At 48.9% G+C, this 27,612-nt stretch overlaps 1 protein-coding gene across 1 annotated transcript in view; it reads right to left on the reverse strand.

Annotated features, from left to right (window-relative positions):
• LOC115166755 (high affinity cAMP-specific and IBMX-insensitive 3',5'-cyclic phosphodiesterase 8A) overlaps nucleotides 1-27,612 on the reverse strand; it is a 129,751-nt gene that overhangs the window by 47,128 nt on the left and 55,011 nt on the right. Inside the window, exon 2 of the mRNA XM_029720531.1 lies at nucleotides 16,892-16,948. Coding sequence (XP_029576391.1) covers nucleotides 16,892-16,948 — 57 coding nt within the window. The remainder of the gene's footprint in view (nucleotides 1-16,891; nucleotides 16,949-27,612) is intronic.

Raw genomic sequence — 27,612 nt, forward strand, 5'->3', positions numbered from 1 at the left:
AAAACAACAGTCTAGCTATGTTTTTCTCTCCCTTGAATAGGTTATAGAAAAGTAGGCTGTCTGACATTATAGTCTAGCCCTCTCAGTTTCCCACTGCATTTCATATACAGGATCCTTAGCCAATGTAGCCAAGTCTCCTTTTCTTGAGAGAATTTTTTTTTCTTTCTATAGTTCATTTCTTTAGGCTAAACCTTGTTCAGTCATGTTACCTCATTAACTAGCTATAGCTAACAACCTGGGGCGTGTTCAGTTGGACGCAACGTTTAGATAGAAATATGCTATGAAGAACAAACATGCCGATCTGACATGTTGAATAAGGAAAAACAACGGCTCTATTCACGGAATTTCTATCTACAATGTTCGAGAAAGTTTTACAATTTGCCCTGGTAACATTACCAGTACCCTGCTGAACGTAGCCTTGGTAACATTATCAGTACCCTGCTGAACGTAGCCTTGATAACATTATCAGTACCCTGCTGAACGTAGCCTTGGTAACATTATCAGTACCCTGTTGAACGTAGCCTTGGTAACATTATCAGTACCCTGCTGAACGTAGCCTTGGTAACATTATCAGTACCCTGCTGAACGTAGCCTTGGTAACATTATCAGTACCCTGCTGAACGTAGCCTTGGTAACATTACCAGTACCCTGCTGAACGTAGCCTTGGTAACATTACCAGTACCCTGCTGAACGTAGCCTTGGTAACATTACCAGTACCCTGCTGAACGTAGCCTTGGTAACATTACCAGTACCCTGTTGAACGTAGCCTTGGTAACATTATCAGTACCCTGCTGAACGTAGCCTTGGTAACATTACCAGTACCCTGCTGAACGTAGCCTTGGTAACATTACCAGTACCCTGCTGAACGTAGCCTTGGTAACATTACCAGTACCCTGCTGAACATAGCCTTGGTAACATTACCAGTACCCTGCTGAACGTAGCCTTGGTAACATTATCAGTACCCTGCTGAACGTAGCCTTGGTAACATTACCAGTAGCCTACTGAACATAGTCATGGTAACATTACCAGTACCCTGCTGAACGTAGCCTTGGTAACATTACCAGTAGCCTACTGAACATAGTCATGGTAACATTACCAGTGCCCTGCTGAACGTAGCCTTAGTAACATTATCAGTACCCTGCTGAACGTAGCCTTGGTAACATTACCAGTACCCTGCTGAACGTAGCCTTGGTAACATTACCAGTACCCTGCTGAACGTAGCCTTAGTAACATTATCAGTACCCTGCTGAACGTAGCCTTGGTAACATTACCAGTACCCTGCTGAACGTAGCCTTGGTAACATTACCAGTACCCTGCTGAACGTAGCCTTGGTAACATTACCAGTACCCTGCTGAACGTAGCCTTGGTAACATTACCAGTACCCTGCTGAACGTAGCCTTGGTAACATTACCAGTAGCCTACTGAACATAGCCATGGTAACACTATATCTGACTGGGTAAATAACTCCTCTACATCTGACTGGGTAAATAACTCCTCTATATCTGACTGGGTAAATAATTCCTCTATATCTGACTGGGTAAATAACTCCTCTATATCTGACTGGGTAAATAACTCCTCTATATCTGACTGGGTAAATAACTCCTCTATATCTGACTGGGTAAATAACTCCTCTATATCTGACTGGGTAAATAACTCCTCTTACCACTACACTATATCTGACTGGGTAAATAACTCCTCTGTATCTGACTGGGTAAATAACTCCTCTATATCTGACTGGGTAAATAACTCCTCTATATCTGACTGGGTAAATAACTCCTCTATATCTGACTGGGTTAATAACTGTTCTATATCTGACTGGGTAAATAACTTCTTTATATCTGACTGGGTAAATAACTCCTCTATATCTGACTGGGTAAATAACTCCTCTATATCTGACTGGGTAAATAACTCCTCTTACCACTACACTATATCTGACTGGGTAAATAACTCCTCTATATCTGACTGGGTAAATAACTCCTCTTACCACTACACTATATCTGACTGGGTAAATAACTCCTCTATATCTGACTGGGTAAATAATTCCTCTATATCTGACTGGGTAAATAACTCCTCTATATCTGACTGGGTAAATAACTCCTCTATATCTGACTGGGTTAATAACTGTTCTATATCTGACTGGGTAAATAACTTCTCTATATCTGACTGGGTAAATAACTCCTCTATATCTGACTGGGTAAATAACTCCTCTATATCTGACTGGGTAAATAACTCCTCTTACCACTACACTATATCTGACTGGGTAAATAACTCCTCTATATCTGACTGGGTAAATAACTCCTCTATATCTGACTGGGTAAATAACTCCTCTATATCTGACTGGGTTAATAACTGTTCTATATCTGACTGGGTAAATAACTCCTCTATATCTGACTGGGTAAATAACTCCTCTATATCTGACTGGGTAAATAACTCCTCTTACCACTACACTATATCTGACTGGGTAAATAACTCCTCTATATCTGACTGGGTAAATAATTCCTCTATATCTGACTGGGTAAATAACTCCTCTATATCTGACTGGGTAAATAACTCCTCTATATCTGACTGGGTAAATAACTCCTCTTACCACTACACTATATCTGACTGGGTAAATAACTCCTCTATATCTGACTGGGTAAATAATTCCTCTATATCTGACTGGGTAAATAATTCCTCTATATCTGACTGGGTTAATAACTGTTCTATATCTGACTGGGTAAATAACTCCTCTATATCTGACTGGGTAAATAACTCCTCTATATCTGACTGGGTAAATAACTCCTCTTACCACTACACTATATCTGACTGGGTAAATAACTCCTCTATATCTGACTGGGTAAATAATTCCTCTATATCTGACTGGGTAAATAACTCCTCTATATCTGACTGGGTAAATAACTCCTCTATATCTGACTGGGTAAATAACTCCTCTTACCACTACACTATATCTGACTGGGTAAATAACTCCTCTATATCTGACTGGGTAAATAATTCCTCTATATCTGACTGGGTAAATAATTCCTCTATATCTGACTGGGTAAATAACTCCTCTTACCACTACACTATATCTGACTGGGTAAATAACTCCTCTATATCTGACTGGGTAAATAACTCCTCTATATCTGACTGGGTTAATAACTCCTCTATATCTGACTGGGTAAATAACTCCTCTATATCTGACTGGGTAAATAACTCCTCTATATCTGACTGGGTTAATAACTCCTCTATATCTGACTGGGTAAATAACTCCTCTATATCTGACTGGGTAAATAACTCCTCTTACCACTACACTATATCTGACTGGGTAAATAACTCCTCTATATCTGACTGGGTAAATAACTCCTGTCACAGTATCTAACGAAGGTGGCGCCCCTCCTCGGTCGGGCGGCGCTCGCTGGTCGTCGTCGCCGGCCTATTAGCTGCCACCGATCGTTGTTTCTGTGTCTTTTGGTTTTGTCTGTCTATCCCGCACCTGTTTTGTGTTTGTCATTAGTGGGGGGTTATTTAGTGTGTATTTTCAGTTGGGGTTCTCGTGCGGGATTGTTTATTGTTCACTCAGGACAGTTGTGATTGTATCCTGTTAGTATACATTATATTGCCGGGCTGCGCCCCGTGCGCTGTTTTTTTTCAGTGCGCTTATTTTGGGAAAAGTGTTTTCCCCTGGCGGACTTCGCCACGCGCCCTGTGCCCTACGGCTATTGCATTTTTTCTATTATTATTAAAACACAGTTGCTCCGGCCCTCTGTCTCCTGCTCCTGATTCCACATCTCCACTGGTCCTAGACAACCGTGACAGAATCCCTCACCACAATGGAGTCAGCAGGAGCAGAAGCGCCGTCCATGGCTGAGCAGGTCTCTCAACACGCCAGCCTCCTCCACCGCCTAGGCTCGGCCATGGACCAGGTGTTGGCCCGGTTGGAGAACTGGGAGAGAGGTGCTTCCCCAGCTGGACCAGCTCCGGTCCCTCACCCTGCGCCCCTACACACACCCCCTGAAGCGGGCGCCGGTGGTATCCGGATTACTCCTCCCCGGGAGTTCGATGGGACGGCCGCTGGGTGCAGGGGGTTCTTGCTCCAATTGGAACTATACCTGGCGACCGTCCGCCCCCCCCCCCCCCTCCAACGAAGAGAGGGTGAGCGTCCTCGTCTCCTGTCTCACGGGTCGAGCCCTAGAATGGGCCAATGCGGTCTGGGATGGCCCAGACTCGGCTCGGGGCGACTACCCTGAGTTCACCCGCCGCTTCCGGGCGGTTTTCGATCATCCCCCGGAGGGCAGGGCGGCGGGTGAGCGGTTATTCCATTTGAGACAGGAGACGAGGAGCGCTCAGGATTTCGCCCTGGAATTCCGGACTCTCGCCGCTGGATCGGGGTGGAACGAGCGGGCCTTGATAGACCACTATAGGTGTAGCCTTCGCGAGGACGTCCGCCGGGAGCTGGCCTGTAGGGACAACGCCTCCACCCTAGACCAACTGGTGGACTTGTCCATTAGACTGGACAACCTGCTGGCTTCCCGGGGACGTTCCAGTCGGGGCCTGTTCGTTCCACCTCCCAGTCCCCCCGCTCCACAGCCCATGGAGATAGGAGGGGCTGCGTCGAGGAGGACCGGAGGGGGGGGTCTCTCCTGCACCCGATGTGGACGCAGAGGACACACTGTGGACCGGTGCTGGAGTGGTCCCCCCGGGAGTTCGGAGGGCAGGCAGAGCACTACTTCGACCCCCCAGGTGAGTCCGCACCAGCCACACCCAGAGCCCCCTGTCGACCACATGTACACCTCGGTTTGTTTTCCTGATTTTTCCCCTCACTTCCAGTATAAGGCACTAGTCGATTCAGGTGCAGCTGGGAGTTTTATGGACCGTGGGTTAGCGAAGAGGTTAGGGATTCCCCTGGTTCAGCTGGACCACCCCTTCCCCGTGCATGCCCTAGATAGTCGACCGCTAGGGTCAGGCCAAGTAGGGGAGGTCACAGTGCCACTGGTTATGCAGACGTGGGGGGGTCATGAGGAGCGTATCAGCCTGTTCCTCATTGACTCCCCAGCGTTTCCGGTGGTACTGGGAATCCCCTGGGTAGCCACGCACGACCCTCAGATTTCGTGGAGACAGAGGGCTCTTACGGGGTGGTCGAGGGAGTGCTCAGGTAGGTGCATAGGAGTTTCCATCGGTGCGACTACGGTGGAGAGTCCAGACCAAGTCTCCACCGTGCACATTCCCTCAGAGTATGCCGATTTGGCTATCGCCTTCAGTAAGACGAAGGCGACTCTATTACCACCCCATCGACGAGGGGATTGTGCGATAAACCTCCAGGCCGACGCGGTTCTTCCTAGGAGTCACGTGTATCCTCTGTCTCAGGAGGAGACAGTGGCTATGGATACATACGTCACTGAGTCCTTGAGACAGGGATACATTCGGCCCTCTAAATCCCCCGTCTCCTCGAGCTTCTTTTTCGTGAAGAAGAAGGAGGGAGGTCTGCGCCCGTGCATTGACTATAGAGGTCTAAATGCTATCACAGTGGGTTTCAGTTACCCGCTACCTCTCATTGCTACGGCAGTGGAGCAATATCACGGGGCGCGCTTCTTCACGAAATTAGATCTCAGGAGCGCATATAACCTGGTGCGTATCCGAGATGGAGACGAGTGGAAAACCGCATTTAGTACCACATCGGGCCATGAGTACCTCGTCATGCCGTATGGGTTAAAGAACGCTCCCGCTGTCTTCCAATCCTTTGTGGACGAGGTCCTTCGGGACATGCTCGGGCAGGGTGTGTTGGTGTACATCGATGACATCCTGATCTGCTCCGCCACACGCGCCGAGCATGTGTCCCTGGTGCGTAAAGTGCTTGGGCGGCTGCTGGAGCATAACCTATACGTCAAGGCTGAGAAATGTGAGTTCTCCAAACGAGCCGTCTCATTTCTAGGATATCGCATTTCCACCTCGGGGGTGGAGGTGGAGTGTGACCGCGTGACGGCTGTGCGTAATTGGCCAACCCCAACCACTGTGAAGGAGGTGCAGCGGTTCTTGGGGTTCGCTAATTATTATCGGAGGTTTATCCGGGGTTTTGGCCAGGTGGCGGCTCCCATTACCTCACTGATGAAGGGGGGGCCGGTGCGGCTACGATGGTCAGCAGAGGCGAACAGAGCCTTCCTTCGTCTGAAGGTTCTGTTTACCAACGCACCTGTCCTGGCGCATCCGGACCCCTCTTTGCCATTCATAGTGGAGGTGGACGCGTCCGAGGCTGGGGTAGGAGCTGTGCTATCGCAGCGCTCGGGCGTTCCTCCGAAGCTCCGCCCATGTGCCTTCCTTTCTAAGAAGCTGAGCCCGGCGGAGCGCAACTACGATGTGGGGGACCGGGAGCTGTTAGCCGTGGTCAGGGCTTTGACGGTGTGGAGACATTGGCTTGAGGGGGCACGTCACCCTTTTCTCATCTGGACCGACCACCGTAACCTGGAGTATATCCGGGCAGCGAGGAGGCTTAATCCCCGTCAGGCAAGGTGGGCCATGTTTTTTACGAGGTTTAACTTCACTCTCTCGTACATTCCAGGTTCCCGGAACCGGAAGGCTGACGCACTGTCGCGTCGCTACGACACCGAGGAGCGGACAATCGATCCTACTCCCATACTTCCCGCCTCCTGTCTGGTGGCACCGGTGGTATGGGAGGTGGATGCGGACATCGAGCGGGCGGGTCGGTCAGAACCCACTCCACCGCAGTGTCCCGTGGGCCTGAAATACGTTCCGCTTGGTGTTCGCGATCGCCTGATCCGATGGTCCCACACTCTACCCTCCTCGGGTCATCCTGGGGTGGAACGGACAGTGCGGGGCCTGAAGGGAAGGTACTGGTGGCCCACCTTGGCTGAGGATGTTCGGCGTTATGTCTCTTCCTGTTCGGTATGCGCTCAGTGCAAGGCTCCTAGGCACCTGCCTCGAGGGAAATTACAGCCCCTCCCTGTTCCGCAGCGGCCTTGGTCTCACCTCTCGGTGGATTTCCTCACGGATCTCCCGCCGTCCCAGGGGAATACGGCGATCCTGGTCGTTGTGGACAGGTTCTCTAAGTCCTGCCGTCTGCTCCCTTTGCCCGGTCTTCCTACGGCCCTGCAGACCGCGGAGGCCCTGTTCACCCATGTCTTCCGGCACTATAGGGTGCCCGAGGACATCGTATCTGATCGGGGTCCCCAGTTCACGTCCAGGGTGTGGAGATCGTTTATGGAGAGGCTGGGGGTCTCGGTCAGCCTGACCTCGGGTTTCCACCCCGAGAGTAATGGGCAGGTAGAACGCATCAACCAGGATGTGGGCAGGTTTCTGCGGTCATATTGCCAGGACCGGCCAGGGGAGTGGGCGCAGTTCGTGCCGTGGGCCGAGATGGCCCAGAACTCTCAGCGCCCCTCCTCTACCAACCTGTCACCCTTCCAGGTGGTATTGGGGTATCAGCCGGTCCTGGTGCCATGGCAACAGAGCCAGACGGAGGCTCCTGCGGTGGAGGCATGGGTGAAGCGCTCTCAGGAGACCTGGAATGGTGTCCAGGAGTGCCTAAGGAGGGCTGGTGAACGACACAAGGAGAGCGCTGACCGCCACCGCAGTGACGCCCCCGTGTATAATCCGGGGGACAGAGTCTGGCTCTCGACGCGGAACCTGCCTCTCCGCCTGCCCTGCCGGAAGCTGGGTCCGCGGTTTGTGGGGCCGTTCAAAGTCCTGAGGAGGATAAACGAGGTGTGTTACAGGTTACAACTCCCTTCATATTACCGCATTAACCCCTCGTTTCATGTGTCTCTCCTCAGGCCGGTGGTAGCTGGTCCACTGCAGGACGATGAGGTGCTGGAGGTCCCCCCGCCCCCCCTGGACATCGGGGGGGCCCCGGCGTACACAGTCCGAACCATCCTGGACTCCCGACGTCGGGTAGGGGGCCTGCAGTACCTCGTGGACTGGGAGGGGTACGGTCCGGAGGAGAGGTGCTGGGTTCCGGCGGCGGACATTCTAGATCCACCTATGCTACAAGAATTCCACCGTCGCCGTCCGGATCGGCCGGCGCCTCGCCCTCCGGGCCGTCCCCGAGGCCGGCATCGGCGCACCAGGGGAGGGGTACTGTCACAGTATCTAACGAAGGTGGCGCCCCTCCTCGGTCGGGCGGCGCTCGCTGGTCGTCGTCGCCGGCCTATTAGCTGCCACCGATCGTTGTTTCTGTGTCTTTTGGTTTTGTCTGTCTATCCCGCACCTGTTTTGTGTTTGTCATTAGTGGGGGGTTATTTAGTGTGTATTTTCAGTTGGGGTTCTCGTGCGGGATTGTTTATTGTTCACTCAGGACAGTTGTGATTGTATCCTGTTAGTATACATTATATTGCCGGGCTGCGCCCCGTGCGCTGTTTTTTTTCAGTGCGCTTATTTTGGGAAAAGTGTTTTCCCCTGGCGGACTTCGCCACGTGCCCTGTGCCCTACGGCTATTGCATTTTTTCTATTATTATTAAAACACAGTTGCTCCGGCCCTCTGTCTCCTGCTCCTGATTCCACATCTCCACTGGTCCTAGACAACCGTGACAACTCCTGTATATCTGACTGGGTAAATAACTCCTCTTACCACTACACTATATCTGACTGGGTAAATAACTCCTCTATATCTGACTGGGTAAATAACTCCTCTATATCTGACTGGGTAAATAACTCCTCTATATCTGACTGGGTAAATAACTCCTCTTACCACTACACTCTATCTGACTGGGTAAATAACTCCTCTATATCTGACTGGGTAAATAATCCCTCTTGTCACTACACTATATCTGACTGGGTAAATAACTCTATATCTGACTGGGTAAATAACTCCTCTTACCACTACACTATATCTGACTGGGTAAATAACTCCTCTATATCTGACTGGGTAAATAACTCCTCTATATCTGACTGGGTAAATAACTCCTCTATATCTGACTGGGTAAATAACTCCTCTATATCTGACTGGGTAAATAATTCCTCTTGCCACTCCTCTATATCTGACTGGGTAAATAACTCCTCTATATCTGACTGGGTAAATAACTCCTCTTACCACTACACTATATCTGACTGGGTAAATAACTCCTCTATATCTGACTGGGTAAATAATTCCGATACAGAGTTGTTTTTTTCAAAGTTTGTGAAATCCCACATGCGTCCACTTATATCAGTGCATTCGTAACAACCAAACCATTACATAACATCTATTAGGTCAAATAAGCCTTACGTTGCAAATTAGCAATTACATTTTTTGTTGACCAAATTCGACACTCTCATTGAGTAAACCCTCTCGCTTCAACCTCTTCCTCTCTGGCCTTACCTAGCCCAGCGCTAACACAAATCATTTTCTACTTAGGTCTAGCTAGCCTAGCTTAAACTAGCCTAACACAAACCATATTCCACCAAGGTCCAGCTACGTAGCCTAGCCTAGGCTAACACAAATCACATTCCGCTTAGGTCCAGCTAGCCTAGCTTAGCCTAACACAAACCATGTAGTTTAGCCTAACACAAAACATATTCAACTTAGGTCCAGATAGCCTAGCAGAGCGCCGCTAACACAAACTACATTCCATGTAGGTCCTGCTAGCCTAGCAACACAAATAATATCCACTTACTGTAGGTCCTGCTAGCCTAGTTTAGCGCTAACACAAACCATAATCCACTTATCTCCACACCCCTTGTCATTACAGGCAGCATACATATCCCAAGTAGTAGATGCATCATCGCAGAGCGATGGAGGCAGCTATGGAGGCAAGAATGCTGTCTGGAATTAGATGACAATTCCACATTGGCATGTTGCTAGAAAAGTCAACATTCCTGCAGAGCCATGCAGGCAGACAGGAGGATTAGATATAGGTTATGTTATGTGGGCCCAGGCCAAGTCCTCTCAGGTAGGCTGCCTACAGACAGACAGACAGACAGCGGTAGGAAAGTTAATTACTGCTAACACACCTATTCAGACATGGGAAACCTTCTTACTGTATGACTTAAGCTATTCTGCTAACACCCGTTCACAGTAGACGGGGTGGGAAAGCTACTATTCTGCAAATAAACCCATTCGGATAGTGATGGGAAAGCTACTTATTCACTGTAGATAGGGGTGGGCTAGCTACTTACTGTACCTACTGCTAACACACCCACTAGTCTAACTGTAGATAAGGTTACGCTACTGCTAACACATAGACTAGCCTAACTGTATATAAGGCTAAGCTACTTAGCTACTGCTAACACACCCATTCAGATAGATGGCTAGTGTAGATAGTGGTGGGTAAGCTACTTATTGGGCTTACAAACACACCCATTCAGATAACAGTGAAAAATTGTCTTACTGTGTCTAACTTAAGATGTCTGCAAACACACCCATTCATGGGAAACGTTACATTTTACATTTTAGTCATTTAGCAGACGCTCTTATCCAGAGCGACTTACAGTAGTGAATGCATACATTTCCTTTCAAGCTTTATTTCAAGCCTTACTCTACAACATACTGATACAGTACTATGCAAACAAACCTATTCAGATAGATGTGAAATCTTACCGCACAACACAAGATAACCTACAAACAAACCTATTCAGATAGATGTGAAATCTTACCGCACAACACAAGATAACCTGCAAACAAACCTATTCAGATAGATGTGAAATCTTACCGCACAACACAAGATAACCTACAAACAAACCTATTCAGATAGATGTGAAATCTTACCGCACAACACAAGATAACCTGCAAACAAACCTATTCAGATAGATGTGAAATCTTACCGCACAACACAAGATAACCTGCAAACAAACCTATTCAGAAGGCAATCATGGGAAATGTACTCCTTGTCCTGTCCATACAGCAGGCTGGAACCTTTCACACGTAGACAACTGATGAAGGCTGTTGTTGGTTGGATAACAACACTTCTTTCTGTTTTATGTCATTGTTGTTTTGTGTTGGTCTAAACAACTCATTCTCAAAAATATCAAAAATATTGTGTAATTGAATGACAGGGAATATAATATTGCACCTGTAGCAGTGACAGAGATGTACCTAATGCTGGAAAACAACAGGAAAACAGTTAGACGTGTCCTCCTCTGTGATTCAGACTTCCTGTAGTAGCTCACTGGATCTGGCACAGCCCTGTGTTTTTACCACAGACCAGTCAGACCGTACGTACTGCTAAAGTCCTCCCTGAGACCCCCCTGAAAATGACTTCTGCACGCACGCACGCACGCACGCACGCACGCACGCACGCACGCACGCACGCACGCACGCACGCACGCACGCACGCACGCACGCACGCACGCACGCACGCACGCACGCACGCACGCACGCACGCACGCACGCACGCACGCACGCACGCACGCACGCACGCACGCACGCACGCACGCACGCACGCACACACACACACACACACACACACACCACACACACACACACACACACACACACACACACACACACACACACACACACACACACACGGGCATTCCTGTCACTGATGCATTTTGTTCATGTCTTACAATTTACTTGATCAAATGAATGAGCTTCCTAATACATTCAATACATTTAGCTGATTTCCTACAAAGTGCAATAAATGTTTTAATATTGTTGAATTCTGTTTTAAGAGAGAGTGAGAGTGAGAGAGAGAGAGAGAGAGAGGGAAAGAAGGGGAGAGAGAGTGAGGGAGAGAGACATCGAGAGGGAAAGAAGGGGAGAGAGAGTGAGGGAGAGAGACATCGAGAGGGAAAGAAGGGGAGAGAGAGTGAGGGAGAGAGACATCGAGAGGGATAGAAGGGGAGATAGAGTGAGGGAGAGAGACATCGAGAGGGAAAGAAGAGGAGAGAGAGTGAGGGAGAGAGAGACATCGAGAGGGATAGAAGGGGAGAGAGAGTGAGGGAGAGAGACATCGAGAGGGATAGAAGGGGAGATAGAGTGAGGGAGAGAGACATCGAGAGGGAAAGAAGGGGAGATAGAGTGAGGGAGAGAGACATCGAGAGGGAAAGAAGGGGAGAGAGAGTGAGGGAGAGAGAGACATCGAGAGGGATAGAAGGGGAGAGAGAGTGAGGGAGAGAGAGACATCGAGAGGGAAAGAAGGGGAGAGAGAGTGAGGGAGAGAGAGACATCGAGAGGGAAAGAAGGGGAGAGAGAGTGAGGGAGAGAGAGACATCGAGAGGGATAGAAGGGGAGAGAGGGTGAGGGAGAGAGAGAGAAATCGAGAAAGTGGACTTCTACTCCAAACTAGAAATATCTTCTCCTTCTGGGAGATTCAACAGTGTGAGACTCTCCTTTTCTAGGAAGTGTTCTACTCTGCTAGCCAGCACCTCCTCTAACCAGGTGTCCTACTCTGCTAGCCAGCACCTCCCCTAACCAGGTGTTCTACTCTGCTAGCCAGCACCTCCTCTAACCAGGTGTTCTACTCTGCTAGCCAGCACCTCCCCTAACCAGGTGTTCTACTCTGCTAGCCAGCACCTCCCCTAACCAGGTGTTCTACTCTGCCTGCCAGCACCTCCCCTAACCAGGTGTTCTACTCTGCTAGCCAGCACCTCCTCTAACCAGGTGTTCTACTCTGCTAGCCAGCACCTCCCCTAACCAGGTGTTCTACTCTGCTAGCCAGCACCTCCCCTAACCAGGTGTTCTACTCTGTCACCCAGCACCTCCTCTAACCAGGTGTTCTACTCTGCTAGCCAGCACCTCTCCTAACCAGGTGTTCTACTCTGCTAGCCAGCACCTCCCCTAACCAGGTGTTCTACTCTGCTAGCCAGCACCTCCCCTAACCAGGTGTTCTACTCTGCTAGCCAGCACCTCCACTAACCAGGTGTCCTACTCTGCTAGCCAGCACCTCCCCTAACCAGGTGTTCTACTCTGCTAGCCAACAGTCTCCTAACCAGGTGTTCTACTCCGCTAGCCAGCACCTCCCCTAACCAGGTGTTCTACTCTGCTAGCCAGCACCTCCCCTAACCAGGTGTTCTACTCTGCTAGCCAGCACCTCCTCTAACCAGGTGTTCTACTCTGCTAGCCAGCACCTCCCCTAAAGAGGTGTTCTACTCTGCTAGCCAGCACCTCCCCTAACCAGGTGTTCTACTCAGCTAGCCAGCACCTCCCCTAACCAGGTGTTCTACTCAGCTAGCCAGCACCTCCCCTAACCAGGTGTTCTACTCTGCTAGCCAGCACCTCCTCTAACCAGGTGTTCTACTCTGCTAGCCAGCACCTCCCCTAAAGAGGTGTTCTACTCTGCTAGCCAGCACCTCCCCTAACCAGGTGTTCTACTCAGCTAGCCAGCACCTCCCCTAACCAGGTATTCTACTCAGCTAGCCAGCACCTCCCCTAACCAGGTGTTCTACTCTGCTAGCCAGCACCTCCCCTAACCAGGTGTTCTACTCCGCTAGCCAGCACCTCCCCTAACCAAGTGTTCTACTCTGCTAGCCAGCACCTCCCCTAACCAGGTGTTCTACTCCGCTAGCCAGCACCTCTCCTAACCAGGTGTTCTACTCTGCTAGCCAGCACCTCCCCTAACCAGGTGTTCTACTCTGCTAGCCAGCACCTCCCCTAACCAGGTGTTCTACTCTGCTAGCCAGCACCTCCCCTAACCAGGTGTTCTACTCTGCTAGCCAGCACTTCCTCTAACCAGGTGTTCTACTCTGCTAGCCAGCACCTCCCCTAACCAGGTGTTCTACTCTGCTTGCCAGCACCTCCCCTAACCAGGTGTTCTACTCAGCTAGCCAGCACCTCCCCTAACCAGGTGTTCTACTCTGCTAGCCAGCACCTCCTCTAACCAGGTGTTCTACTCTGTTACCCAGCACCTCCCCTAACCAGGTGTTCTACTCTGCTAGCCAGCACCTCCCCTAACCAGGTGTTCTACTCTGCTAGCCAGCACCTACCCTAACCAGGTGTTCTACTCTGCTAGCCAGCACCTCCCCTAACCAGGTGTTCTACTCTGCTAGCCAGCACCTCCCCTAGCCAGGTGTTCTACTCTGCTAGCCAGCACCTCCGCCAACCAGGTGTTCTACTCTGCTAGCCAGCACCTCCTCTAACCAGGTGTTCTACTCTGCTAGCCAGCACCTCCCCTAACCAGGTGTTCTACTCTACTAGCCAGCACCTCCCCTAACCAGGTGTTCTACTCTGCTAGCCAGCACCTCCTCTAACCAGGTGTTCTACTCTGCTAGCCAGCACCTCCCCTAACCAGGTGTTCTACTCTGCTAGCCAGCACCTCCTCTAACCAGGTGTTCTACTCCGCTAGCCAGCACCTCCCCTAAACAGGTGTTCTACTCTGCTAGCCAGCACCTCTCCTAACCAGGTGTTCTACTCTGCTAGCCAGCACCTCCTCTAACCAGGTGTTCTACTCTGCTAGCCAGCACCTCCCTTAACCAGGTGTTCTACATCGCTAGCCAGCACCTCCCCTAACCAGGTGTTCTACTCTGCTAGACAGCACCTCCCTTAACCAGGTGTTCTACATCGCTAGCCAGCACCTCCCCTAACCAGGTGTTCTACATCGCTAGCCAGCACCTCCCCTAAACAGGTGTTCTACTCTGCTAGCCAGCACCTCCCCTAACCAGGTGTTCTACATCGCTAGCCAGCACCTCCCCTAACCAGGTGTTCTACATCGCTAGCCAGCACCTCCCCTAACCAGGTGTTCTACTCTGCTAGCCAGCACCTCCTCTAACCAGGTGTTCTACATCGCTAGCCAGCACCTCCTCTAACCAGGTCAACAAAGACATGTCTCACACACTAAGGCTAAACATATTACATGGTTTATTGTGTCTGTGCTGACAAAGGGTCTCTATAGTATAAACTATCGCAAATAGTGTGAGTCAATACTATGGGATGGATCAAATCAACCTGCTTCAGCAACGTCTGGGTCCCAAAAAGCACCCTATTCCTTATATACAGTATATACTGCAGCTAATAGGGAGCCATTTGGGACGCACCCTTAGTTAGTTGTGAACACGACACACGTCTTACTCTGAACACTTGGAGGAGAGGTTACTTACTCTGAACACTTAGAGGAGAGATTACTTACTCTGAACACTTGGAGGAGAGGTTACTTCCTCTGAACACTTAGAGGAGAGGTTACTTACTCTGAACACTTGGAGGAGAGATTATTTACTCTGAACACTTAGAGGAGAGCTAATTTACTCTGAACACATTACATTTACATTTACGTCATTTAGCAGACGCTCTTATCCAGAGCGACTTACAAATTGGTGCTCTAAACACTTAGAGGAGAGGTTATTTACTCAACACTTAGAGGATAGGTTATTTACTCTGAACACTTAGAGGAGAGGTTACTTCCTCTGAACACTTAGAGGAGAGGTTATTTACTCTGAACACTTATAGGAGAGGTTATTTACTCTGAACACTTAGAGGAGAGGTTACTTCCTTTGAACACTTAGAGGAGAGGTTCCTTCCTCTGAACACGTAGAGGAGAGATTATTTACTCAACACTTAGAGAAGCGGTTACTTCCTCTGAACACTTAGAGGAGAGCTAATTTACTCTGAACACTTATAGGAGAGATTACTTCCTCTGAACACATAGAGGAGAGCTAATTTACTCTGAACACTTATAGGACAGGTTATTTACTCTGAACACTTAGAGGAGAGGTTACCTCCTCTGAACACGTAGAGGAGAGTTTATTTACTCAACACTTAGAGGAGAGGTTACTTCCTCTGAACACTTAGAGGAGAGCTAATTTACTCTGAACACTTATAGGAGAGGTTATTTACTCTGAACACTTAGAGGAGAGGTTACTTCCTCTGAACACTTATAGGAGAGATTATTTACTCTGAACACTTAGAGGAGAGGTTACTGGGTATTTGTTATTGAGTGTTCTGGAACAATGAACAATCTAAGAAAACTAAAACATAAGGACTCCAGGAAATATAATCACCTACAGTGAAAGTTAAAAAAAATTCCTTCTCCCTCCCCTCTCTCGCTGGGTCTCTCTCTCTCCTCCCTTCATCCCTCTATATTATCCCCCTCACCCCCTCGCTCTCTCTCTGCACCTTCTCTCTTCCTCCATCTCTCTCTCTCGTCACCTCACTACTGGATAGTTTAACACTAGACAAAGGAGAGAGCAGAGTTTGAGAGATGTGGTATAATGAGCCATTGACCATCGGTCAGAGAACGCCGGCCTTGCGGTGAAGTCATACACACACACGCACGCGCAAGCATGCCCGCACGCACGAATACACACACACACACACACACAGGCATACACACACACACACACACTCACTCATATATAATGTGCATTGTTCATTATAGTATGTCCATAGTGGTTGATGTTTGGCTCTGTTGCCTAGACAACACCAGGGTACGCCACACACAAAGCGCCCATTAACAGTTTTTTTTCTTCTGTTTGAATGTTTGAAAGAGGGATTGTTGTCTTAAAGACACTCAATCATTTTCAAATGGGAGATTATAGGCCTTGTTGTTATGGGGAAAAGCACAAAGTTGACAGTTTCCAATCTGATCAGGGCATTCAACAGAGGTATCAATAGGATCTGTACCTCAGTTCTCAGTCTGATCAGGACATTCAACAGAGGTATCAATAGGATCTGTACCTCAGTTCTCAGTCTGATCAGGACATTCAACAGAGGTATCAATAGGATCTGTACCTCAGTTCTCAGTCTGATCAGGACATTCAACAGAGGTATCAATAGGATCTGTACCTCAGTTCTCAGTCTGATCAGGACATTCAACAGAGGTATCAATAGGAACTGTACCTCAGTTCTCAGTCTGATCAGGACATTCAACAGAGGTATCAATAGGAACTGTACCTCAGTTCTCAGTCTGATCAGGACATTCAACAGAGGTATCAATAGGATCTGTACCTCAGTTCTCAGTCTGATCAGGACATTCAACAGAGGTATCAATAGGAACTGTACCTCAGTTCTCAGTCTGATCAGGACATTCAACAGAGGTATCAATAGGATCTGTACCTCAAGATGATCTTCGTATAACCTCATTGGTCCAAACTGCACCTGGGTAAATGTGTTCTGAAACAAAAGGAAGGAGAATGTTTAGACAAACAATAGTTACATAGAACAGGCCTCAAAACACATCATAGTCCTGACTGACCTTCTGAACTAGGTCCTCAAATACGTAGAGAGAAAATTTAATAATTGAAACTCTGATGAGAGAGCAAAGAGAGATAGAAAGAGAGAGAGACAGAAATTAAAGAGAGATAGAGAGGAGAGAGAAAGAGAGAGTAAAGAGAGATAGAGACAAAGAGTAAAGAGAGATAGAGAGAGTAAAGAAAGAAAGAGAGAGTAGAGAGAGAGAGAGATAGAGAGACATCAGCACCACAGGTAACTTGCACAGAGCTGTGAACGATCTGAGAGACAAGGCAAGAAGGGCCTTCTATCCCATCAAAAGGAACATAAAATTCAACATACCAATTAGGATTTGGCTAAAAATACTTGAATCAGTTATAGAACCCATTGCCCTTTATGGTTGTGAGGTCTGGGGTACGCTCACCAACCAAGAATTCACAAAATGGGACAAACACCAAATTGAGACTCTGCATGTAGAATTCTGCAAAAATATCCTCTGTGTACAACGTAAAACACCAAATAATGTATGCAGAGCAGAATTAGGCCGATACCCGCTAATGATCAAAATCCAGAAAAGAGCCGTTAAATTCTACAACCACATAAAAGGAAGTGATTCCAAAACCTTCCATAACAAAGCCATCACCTACAGAGAGATGAACCTGGAGAAGAGTCCCCTAAGCAAGCTGGTCCTGGGGCTCTGTTCACAAACATAAACACACCCCACAGAGCCCCAGGACAGCAACACAATTAGACCCAACCAAATCACGAGAAAACAAAAAGATAATTACATGACACATTGGAAAAAATTAACAAAAAAACTGAGCAAACTAGAATGCTATTTGGCCCTAAACAGAGAGTACACAGTGGCAGAATACCTGACCACTGTGACTGACCCAAGGTTAAGGAATGTTTTGACTATGTACAGACTCAGTGAGCATGGCCTTGCTATTGAGAGAGGCCGCCGTAGGCAGACCTGGCTCTCAAGAGAAGACAGGCTATGTGCACACTGCCCACAAAATGAGGTGGAAACTGAGCTGCACTTCCTAACCTCCTGCCAAATGTATGACCATATTAGAGACTCATATTTCTCTCAGATTACACAGATCCACAAAGAATTTGAAAACAAACTCAATTTTGATAAACTCCCATATCTACTGGGTGAAATTCCACAGTGTGCCATCACAGCTGCAATATTTGTGACCTGTTGCCACAAGAAAAGGTCAACCAGTGAAGAACAAACAACATTGTAAATACAACCCATATTTATGTTTATTTATTTTCCCTTTTGTACTTTAACCATTTGCACATCATTACAACACTGTATATAGACATAATATGACATTTGTAATGTTTTTATTCTTTTGGAACTTCTATGAGTGTAATGTTTACTGTTCATTTTTATTGTTTATTTCACTTTTGTTTATTATCTATTTCACTTGCTTTGGCAATGTTAACATATGTTTCCCATGCCAATAAAGCCCCTTGAATTGAAATTGAATTGAGAGAGAAAGACAGAGAGCGAGACAGAGACAGCGAGAGAGAGAGAGACAGAAAGAGAGACTGAGAGTAAAGAGAGAGAGAGAAAAAGCGAGAGAGAGAATGAGAGAGTAAAGAAAGCTAGAGAGAGAGAGGGAGGGAGAGAGAGAGTGAGTATTTTCTCTCTATTCTTCTGTCTGCAAATAATTTAGCTTCCTTCCTGCTAAGTGGCAGCCCACCTCATGCAGGGGTTAAGTAACCATGGTAACCAAGCCCCTTGCGAGCCGCCATCCCTCTAGAATTCCTCTCATTTCTTCCAGTAAACAATCTGTGCACGTGAGACACACACACACACACACGCACACACGCACACGCACACACACAGAAACACACACACACATCTCTGAAACACACACACACACACACACATCTCTGAAACACACACAGAGACACAGGCGAAGATGAATTAGTGAAAACATGGCGTGTGGGCAGCTTTAAATCACTTAGTTTTTGGTAAAAGGTAAGCTGTCAGGAAAACAGAGAGGCACAGGGAAAGATGATTAGAGACAGGTAGTATTGACGTCACAGAGGAGAGAAGAGTCACTAGGTCCTGGCTGACTGGCTGACTGACTGACTGACTGGCTGACTGACTGGCTGACTGACTGGCTGACTGCTGTAAAGTCTACCAAGAATCCCAATGACATCACAGACGGGTTGCTACAGTGTTGATGCATTCTGTGATAATCTGTTCTTTCTCAGGGAGAGAGGGAGAAACAGAGGAGGAGAGGGTCAGAGGCAAGAGGAAAGGAGAGAGGAGAGAAGGATGGAGAGAGAGAGGAGAGAAGGATGGAGAGAGAGAGGAGAGGAGGATGGAGAGAGAGGAGAGAAGGATGGAGAGAGGAGAGGAGAGAAGGATGGAGAGAGAGGAGAGAAGGATGGAGAGAGAGAGGAGAGAAGGATGGAGAGAGAGAGGAGAGGAGGATGGAGAGAGAGGAGAGAAGGATGGAGAGAGGAGAGGAGAGAAGGATGGAGAGAGAGGAGAGAAGGATGGAGAGAGGAGAGGAGGATGGAGGGAGAGAGAAGGATGGAGAGAGAGAGGAGAGAAGGATGAGAGAGAGGAGAGGATGGAGAGAGAGGAGAGAAGGATGGAGAGAGAGAGGAGAGAAGGATGGAGAGAGAGAGGAGAGGAGGATGGAGGGAGAGAGGAGAGAAGGATGGAGAGAGAGAGGAGAGAAGGATGAGAGAGAGAGGAGAGGATGGAGAGAGAGGAGAGAAGGATGGAGAGAGAGAGGAGAGAAGGATGGAGAGAGAGAGGAGAGGAGGATGGAGGGAGAGAGGAGAGAAGGATGGAGAGAGAGAGGAGAGAAGGATGAGAGAGAGAGGAGAGGATGGAGAGAGAGAGGAGAGAAGGATGGAGAGAGAGAGGAGAGGATGGAGAGAGAGGAGAGAAGGATGGAGAGAGAGAGGAGAAGTTTCCCCTCGTGTGCAGACCAGCTCAGTCTAGAAGAGGTGACAGGTCATGACGACAGTAAGGTCAGAGAGTGCTGTAGTGTACTGTTTCCTCATGACATGTTGTCTCTAAAGGTCAACATATAGAATGTAAACCAACGGTGCATTTCAACTGCCAGACCTGGTTCTGATGACTTTAGACATGTCCGCTCTAATCAACTGATTGCTGGAGTTCTCCAATCCCACATGCCACTTCCTATGGACCAGGAACAAGAAGGAATGCAATGCTTCTCCCTCCTGTAGAAATACTACTGGAAAACTAAATCAGGGGACATGGACGGGGACACGGACACACACACACACACACGCACACACGCACACACGCACACACGCACACACACACACACACACACACACACACACACACACACACACACACGCACACACGCACACACGCACACACACACACACACGCACACACATACACACACACACGCACGGACACACACGGACGGACACACACGGACACACACGGACACACACGGACAAACACGGACACACACGGGGACACACACACAGTCACGCTTGGGAGTTGTGTTGGGGTCAGAGCTCTGACGTACAGAGTTTTGCCATGGGCTCTAGTGGAGACTAGAGGAGCAGAACACAATGCTGTGGCTGGGTGGAGAGAGATGGAGAGAGAGAGGGAGGGAGGGAGAGAGGTGGGGAGAGAGAGAGAGAGAGGGATGGAGAGAGGGATGGAGAGAGAGAGGGATGGAGAGGGAGGGAGAGAGGGAGAGAGAGGGATGGAGAGAGGTGGGGAGAGAGGGATGATAGAGGGGGGAGAGAGGGGTGGAATAGAGGTGGAGAGAGAGATGAGAAGAGGGAGGGAGAGAGGGATGGATAAAGGGAGGGAGAGAGATGGGAAGAGGGAGGGAGAGAGGGATGGATAAAGGGAGGGAGAGAGATGGGAAGAAGGAGGGAGAGAGATGGGAAGAAGGAGGGAGAGAGTGATGGGAAGAGGGGGGAAGAGAAGGATGGAATAGAGGGAGGGAGAGAGAGATGGGAAAAGGGAGGGAGAGAGGGATGGAATAGAGGGAGGGAGAGAGAGATGGGCAAAGGGAGGGAGAGAGATGGGAAGAGGGAGGGAGAGAGAGATGGGCAAAGGGAGGGAGAGAGGGATGGAATAGAGGGAGGGAGAGAGAGATGGGCAAAGGGAGGGAGAGAGAGATGGGCAAAGGGAGGGAGAGAGGGATGGAATAGAGGGAGGGAGAGATGGGCAAAGGGAGGGAGAGATGGATGGAATAGAGGGAGGGAGAGAGAGATGGGCAAAGGGAGGGAGAGAGAGATGGAATAGAGGTTTCCCACTAATTGATGCTGACAGAGACAGCACAACGACAGGCGGTCAGGGTTGTGTAACTGGAATAGCCTCTCTAATTGATGCTGACAGAGACAGCACAACGACAGGCAGGCAGGGTTGTGTAACTGGAATAGCCTCTCTAATTGATGCTGACAGAGACAGCACAACGACAGGCAGGCAGGGTTGTGTAACTGGAATAGCCTCTCTAATTGATGCTGACAGAGACAGCACAACGACAGGCAGGCAGGGTTGTGTAACTGGAATAGCCTCTCTAATTGATGCTGACAGAGACAGCACAACGACAGGCAGGCAGGGTTGTGTAACTGGAATAGCCTCTCTAATTGATGCTGACAGAGACAGCACAACGACAGGCAGGCAGGGTTGTGTAACTGGAATAGCCAGTGTTAGACACACATCAAGCTGGCACCTAAGCAGACAACACTAGGCTAGTGAGGGAGCATGGCCGGCCACTATGGTGTGTGTTCTCTGTTTCTCTCCCTCCTGTTCTGTACCAGTCACACACACACACACACACACACACACACACACACACACACACACACACAGGCCTAATTTGCACAGGGTTCATGAGCAGCTAAAAGTAAGTGACAGCTCTGTTGAGCTGGTGAGAGAGAGAGAGAGAGAGAGAGAGAGAGAGAGAGAGAGCGAGAGAGAGAGAGAGAGAGAGAGAGAGAGAGGGGAGAGAAGGGGGAGAGAGGAGAGAGGGGGGGGGGAGAGAGGAGAGACGGGAGAGAGAGAGGGGGAGAGAGGAGAGAGAGGAGAGACGGGGAGAGAGAGAGGGGGGGAGAGAGAGCGCGACATATTCCTCAACGTTTACAGACATATTCAATCGCTCCCTATCCCAGTCTGCTGTCCCCGCATGCTTCAAGATGGCCACCATTGTTCCTGTACCCAGGAAGGCAAAGATAACTGAACTAAATGACTACCGCCCCGTAGCACCCACTTCTGTCATCATGAAGTACTTTGAGAGACTAGTCGAGGATCATTTCACCTCCACCTTACCGGCCACCCTAGACCCACTACAGTTTGCATACCGCCCCAACAGGTCCACAGACGATGCAATCGCCATCACACTGCTCTATCCCATCTGGACAAGAGGAATACCTATGTAAGAATGCTGTTCATTGACTACAGCTCAGCATTCAACACCATAGTACCCTCCAAGCTCATCATCAAGCTGGAGGCCCTGGGTCTCAACCCCGCCCTGTGCAACTGGGTCCTGGACTTCCTGACGGGCCGCCCCCAGGTGGTGAATGTAGGAAACAACATCTCCACTTCGATGATCCTCAACACTGGAGCCCCACAAGGGTGCGTGCTCAGCCCTCTCCTGTACTCCCTGTTCACCCATGACTGTGTGGCCATGCACGCCTCCAACTCAATCATCAAGTTTGCAGACGACATTACAGTGGTAGACTTGATTACCAACAACGACAAGACGGCCTACAGGGAGGAGGTGAGGGGCTTTGGAGTGTGGTGTCAGGAAAACATCCTCTCACTCAACGTCAACAAAACAAAGGAGATGATTGTGGACTTCAGGAAACAGCAGATGGAGCACCCCCCTATCCACATCGACGGGACAGCAGTGGAGAAGGTGAAAAGATTTAAGTTCCTCGGCGTACACATCACAGACAAACTGAAATGGTCCTCCCACACAGACAGCATGGTGAAGAAGGAGCAACAGCGCCTCTTCAACCTCAGGAGGCTGAAGAAATGTGGCTTGTCACCTAAAACCCTCACAAACTTTTACAGATGCACAATTGACAGCATCCTGTTGGGCTGTATCACAGCCTGGTATGGCAACTGCACCGCCCACAACCGCAAGGCTCTCCAGAGGGTAGTGAGGTCTGCACAACGCATCACCAGGGGCAAACTACCTGCCCTCCATGACATCTACAGCACCCGATGTAAAAAGAAGGCCAAAAAGATCATCAATGACAACAACCACCCGAGTCACTGTCTGTTCACACCATTATCATCCAGAAGGCCAGGTCAGTACAGCTGCATCAAAGCTTGGACTGAGAGAATGAAAAAAAGCTTCTATCTGAAGGCCATCAGAATGTTAAACAGCCATCACTAACACAGAGAGGCTACCCCAGTCAGTCAGAGCGGTGTTTCTCTACTCCAGTCAGTCAGAGTGGTGTTTCTCTACTCCAGTCAGTCAGAGTGGTGTTTCTCTACTCCAGTCAGTCAGAGCGGTGTTTCTCTACTCCAGTCAGTCAGTCAGAGTGGTGTTTCTCTACTCCAGTCAGTCAGAGCGGTGTTTCTCTACTCCAGTCAGTCAGAGCGGTGTTTCTCTACTCCAGTCAGTCAGTCAGAGTGGTGTTTCTCTACTCCAGTCAGTCAGAGCGGTGTTTCTCTACTCCAGTCAGTCAGAGCGGTGTTTCTCTACTCCAGTCAGTCAGAGTGGTGTTTCTCTACTCCAGTCAGTCAGAGTGGTGTTTCTCTACTCCAGTCAGTCAGTCAGAGTGGTGTTTCTCTACTCCAGTCAGTCAGAGTGGTGTTTCTCTACTCCAGTCAGTCAGAGCGGTATTTCTCTACTCCAGTCAGTCAGAGTGGTGTTTCTCTACTCCAGTCAGTCAGAGTGGTGTTTCTCTACTCCAGTCAGTCAGTCAGAGTGGTATTTCTCTACTCCAGTCAGTCAGTCAGAGTGGTGTTTCTCTACTCCAGTCAGTCAGTCAGAGCGGTGTTTCTCTACTCCAGTCAGTCAGAGTGGTGTTTCTCTACTCCAGTCAGTCAGAGTGGTGTTTCTCTACTCCAGTCAGTCAGTCAGAGTGGTGTTTCTCTACTCCAGTCAGTCAGAGTGGTGTTTCTCTACTCCAGTCAGTCAGAGCGGTGTTTCTCTACTCCAGTCAGTCAGAGTGGTGTTTCTCTACTCCAGTCAGTCAGAGCGGTGTTTCTCTACTCCAGTCAGTCAGAGCAGTGTTTCTCTACTCCAGTCAGTCAGTCAGAGCGGTGTTTCTCTACTCCAGTCAGTCAGAGTGGTGTTTCTCTACTCCAGTCAGTCAGAGTGGTGTTTCTCTACTCCAGTCAGTCAGTCAGAGTGGTGTTTCTCTACTCCAGTCAGTCAGTCAGAGCGGTGTGTTTCTCTACTCCAGTCAGTCAGAGTGGTGTTTCTCTACTCCAGTCAGTCAGTCAGAGCGGTGTTTCTCTACTCCAGTCTGTCAGAGTGGTGTTTCTCTACTCCAGTCAGTCAGTCAGAGTGGTGTTTCTCTACTCTACTCCAGTCAGTCAGTCAGAGTGGTGTTTCTCTACTCCAGTCAGTCAGTCAGAGTGGTGTTTCTCTACTCAAGTCAGTCAGAGTGGTGTTTCTCTACTCAAGTCAGTCAGAGCGGTGTTTCTCTACTCCAGTCAGTCAGAGTGGTGTTTCTCTACTCCAGTCAGTCAGTCAGAGCGGTGTTTCTCTACTCAAGTCAGTCAGAGTGGTGTTTCTCTACTCCAGTCAGTCAGTCAGAGTGGTGTTTCTCTACTCAAGTCAGTCAGAGTGGTGTTTCTCTACTCCAGTCAGTCAGTCAGAGTGGTGTTTCTCTACTCCAGTCAGTCAGAGTGGTGTTTCTCTACTCCAGTCAGTCAGAGTGGTGTTTCTCTACTCCAGTCAGTCAGAGTGGTGTTTCTCTACTCCAGTCAGTCAGTCAGAGCGGTGTTTCTCTACTCAAGTCAGTCAGAGTGGTGTTTCTCTACTCCAGTCAGTCAGTCAGAGTGGTGTTTCTCTACTCAAGTCAGTCAGAGTGGTGTTTCTCTACTCCAGTCAGTCAGTCAGAGTGGTGTTTCTCTACTCCAGTCAGTCAGAGTGGTGTTTCTCTACTCAAGTCAGTCAGAGTGGTGTTTCTCTACTCCAGTCAGTCAGTCAGAGTGGTGTTTCTCTACTCCAGTCAGTCAGAGTGGTGTTTCTCTACTCAAGTCAGTCAGAGCGGTGTTTCTCTACTCCAGTCAGTCAGAGTGGTGTTTCTCTACTCCAGTCAGTCAGTCAGAGTGGTGTTTCTCTACTCCAGTCAGTCAGTCAGAGTGGTGTTTCTCTACTCCAGTCAGTCAGTCAGTCAGAGCGGTGTTTCTCTACTCAAGTCAGTCAGAGTGGTGTTTCTCTACTCCAGTCAGTCAGTCAGAGTGGTGTTTCTCTACTCCAGTCAGTCAGAGTGGTGTTTCTCTACTCCAGTCAGTCAGTCAGAGCGGTGTTTCTCTACTCCAGTCAGTCAGAGTGGTGTTTCTCTACTCCAGTCAGTCAGAGTGGTGTTTCTCTACTCCAGTCAGTCAGTCAGAGTGGTGTTTCTCTACTCCAGTCAGTCAGAGCGGCGTTTCTCTACTCCAGTCAGTCAGTCAGAGCGGTGTTTCTCTACTCCAGTCAGTCAGTCAGAGTGGTGTTTCTCTACTCCAGTCAGTCAGAGTGGTGTTTCTCTACTCCAGTCAGTCAGAGTGGTGTTTCTCTACTCCAGTCAGTCAGTCAGTCAGTCAGAGTGGTGTTTCTCTACTCCAGTCAGTCAGTCAGAGTGGTGTTTCTCTACTCCAGTCAGTCAGAGCTGTGTTTCTCTACTCCAGTCAGTCAGTCAGTGTGGTGTTTCTCTACTCCAGTCAGTCAGTCAGAGTGGTGTTTCTCTACTCCAGTCAGTCAGAGCTGTGTATCCTACTCTACTCAGCCAGCCAGCCATAGATCCTACTCCACTCAGCCAGCCAGCCATAGATCCTACGCCACTCAGACAGCCTGCCATACATCCTACTTCACTCAGCCAGCCAGCCATATATTCTACTTCACTCAGCCAGCCAGCCATATATCCTACTTCACTCAGCCATATATCCTACTTCAATCAGCCAGTCAGCCATATATCCTACTACACTCAGCCACTCAGCCATATATCCTACTTCACTCAGCCAGTCAGCCATATATTCTACTTCCCTCAGCCAGCCAGCCATATATCCTACTTCACTCAGCCAGCCAGCCATATATCCTACCTCACTCAGCCAGTCAGCCATATATCCTACTTCACTCAGCCAGTCAGCCATATATTCTACTTCCCTCAGCCAGCCAGCCATATATCCTACTTCACTCAGCCATAAATCCTACTTCAATCAGCCAGTCAGCCATATATCCTACTACACTCAGCCAGCCAGCCAGCCAGCCATATATCCTACTTCACTCAGCCAGTCAGCCATATATGCTACTTCACTCAGCCAGCCAGCCATATATCCTACTTCACTCAGCCAGCCAGCCATATATCCTACTTCACTCAGCCATATATGCTACTTCAATCAGCCAGTCAGCCGTATATCCTACTACACTCAGCCAGCCAGCCAGCCATATATCCTACTTCACTCAGCCAGTCAGCCATATATGCTACTTCACTCAGCCAGCCAGCCAGCCATATATCCTACTTCACTCAGCCATAAATCCTACTTCAATCAGCCAGTCAGCCATATATCCTACTACACTCAGCCAGCCAGCCAGCCAGCCATATATCCTACTTCACTCAGCCAGTCAGCCATATATTCTACTTCACTCAGCCAGCCAGCCATATATCCTACTTCACTCAGCCAGCCAGCCATATATCCTACTTCACTCAGCCAGCCAGCCATATATCCTACTTCACTCAGCCATATATCCTACTTCAATCAGCCAGTCAGCCATATATCCTACTACACTCAGCCAGCCAGCCAGCCATATATCCTACTTCACTCAGCCAGTCAGCCATATATGCTACTTCACTCAGCCAGCCAGCCAGCCATATATCCTACTTCACTCAGCCAGTCAGCCATATATTCTACTTCCCTCAGCCAGCCAGCCATATATCCTACTTCACTCAGCCAGTCAGCCATTTATTCTACTTCACTCAGCCAGCCAGCCATATATCCTACTTCACTCAGCCATATATCCTACTTCAATCAGCCAGTCAGCCATATATCCTACTACACTCAGCCAGCCAGCCAGCCATATATCCTACTTCACTCAGCCAGTCAGCCATAAATGCTACTTCACTCAGCCAGCCAGCCATATATCCTACTTCACTCAGCCAGTCAGCCATATATCCTACTTCACTCAGCCAGTCAGCCATATATTCTACTTCCCTCAGCCAGCCAGCCATATATCCTACTTCACTCAGCCAGCCAGCCATATATCCTACTTCACTCAGCCATATATCCTACTTCAATCAGCCAGCCAGCCATATATCCTACTTCACTCATCCAGTCAGCCATAACTCCTACTTCACTCAGCCAGTCAGCCATATATCCTACTCCAGTACACTACAGTAGGATAGTGTCTTTCCAGTGAAGTGAAAAACAGGAAATTGAATGACATTGTTAGGAGCGTCGGTCTGCG

This window comes from Salmo trutta, chromosome 29 (assembly GCF_901001165.1).
Source record: "Salmo trutta chromosome 29, fSalTru1.1, whole genome shotgun sequence".
NCBI classification, from domain to species: Eukaryota; Metazoa; Chordata; class Actinopteri; order Salmoniformes; family Salmonidae; genus Salmo; species Salmo trutta.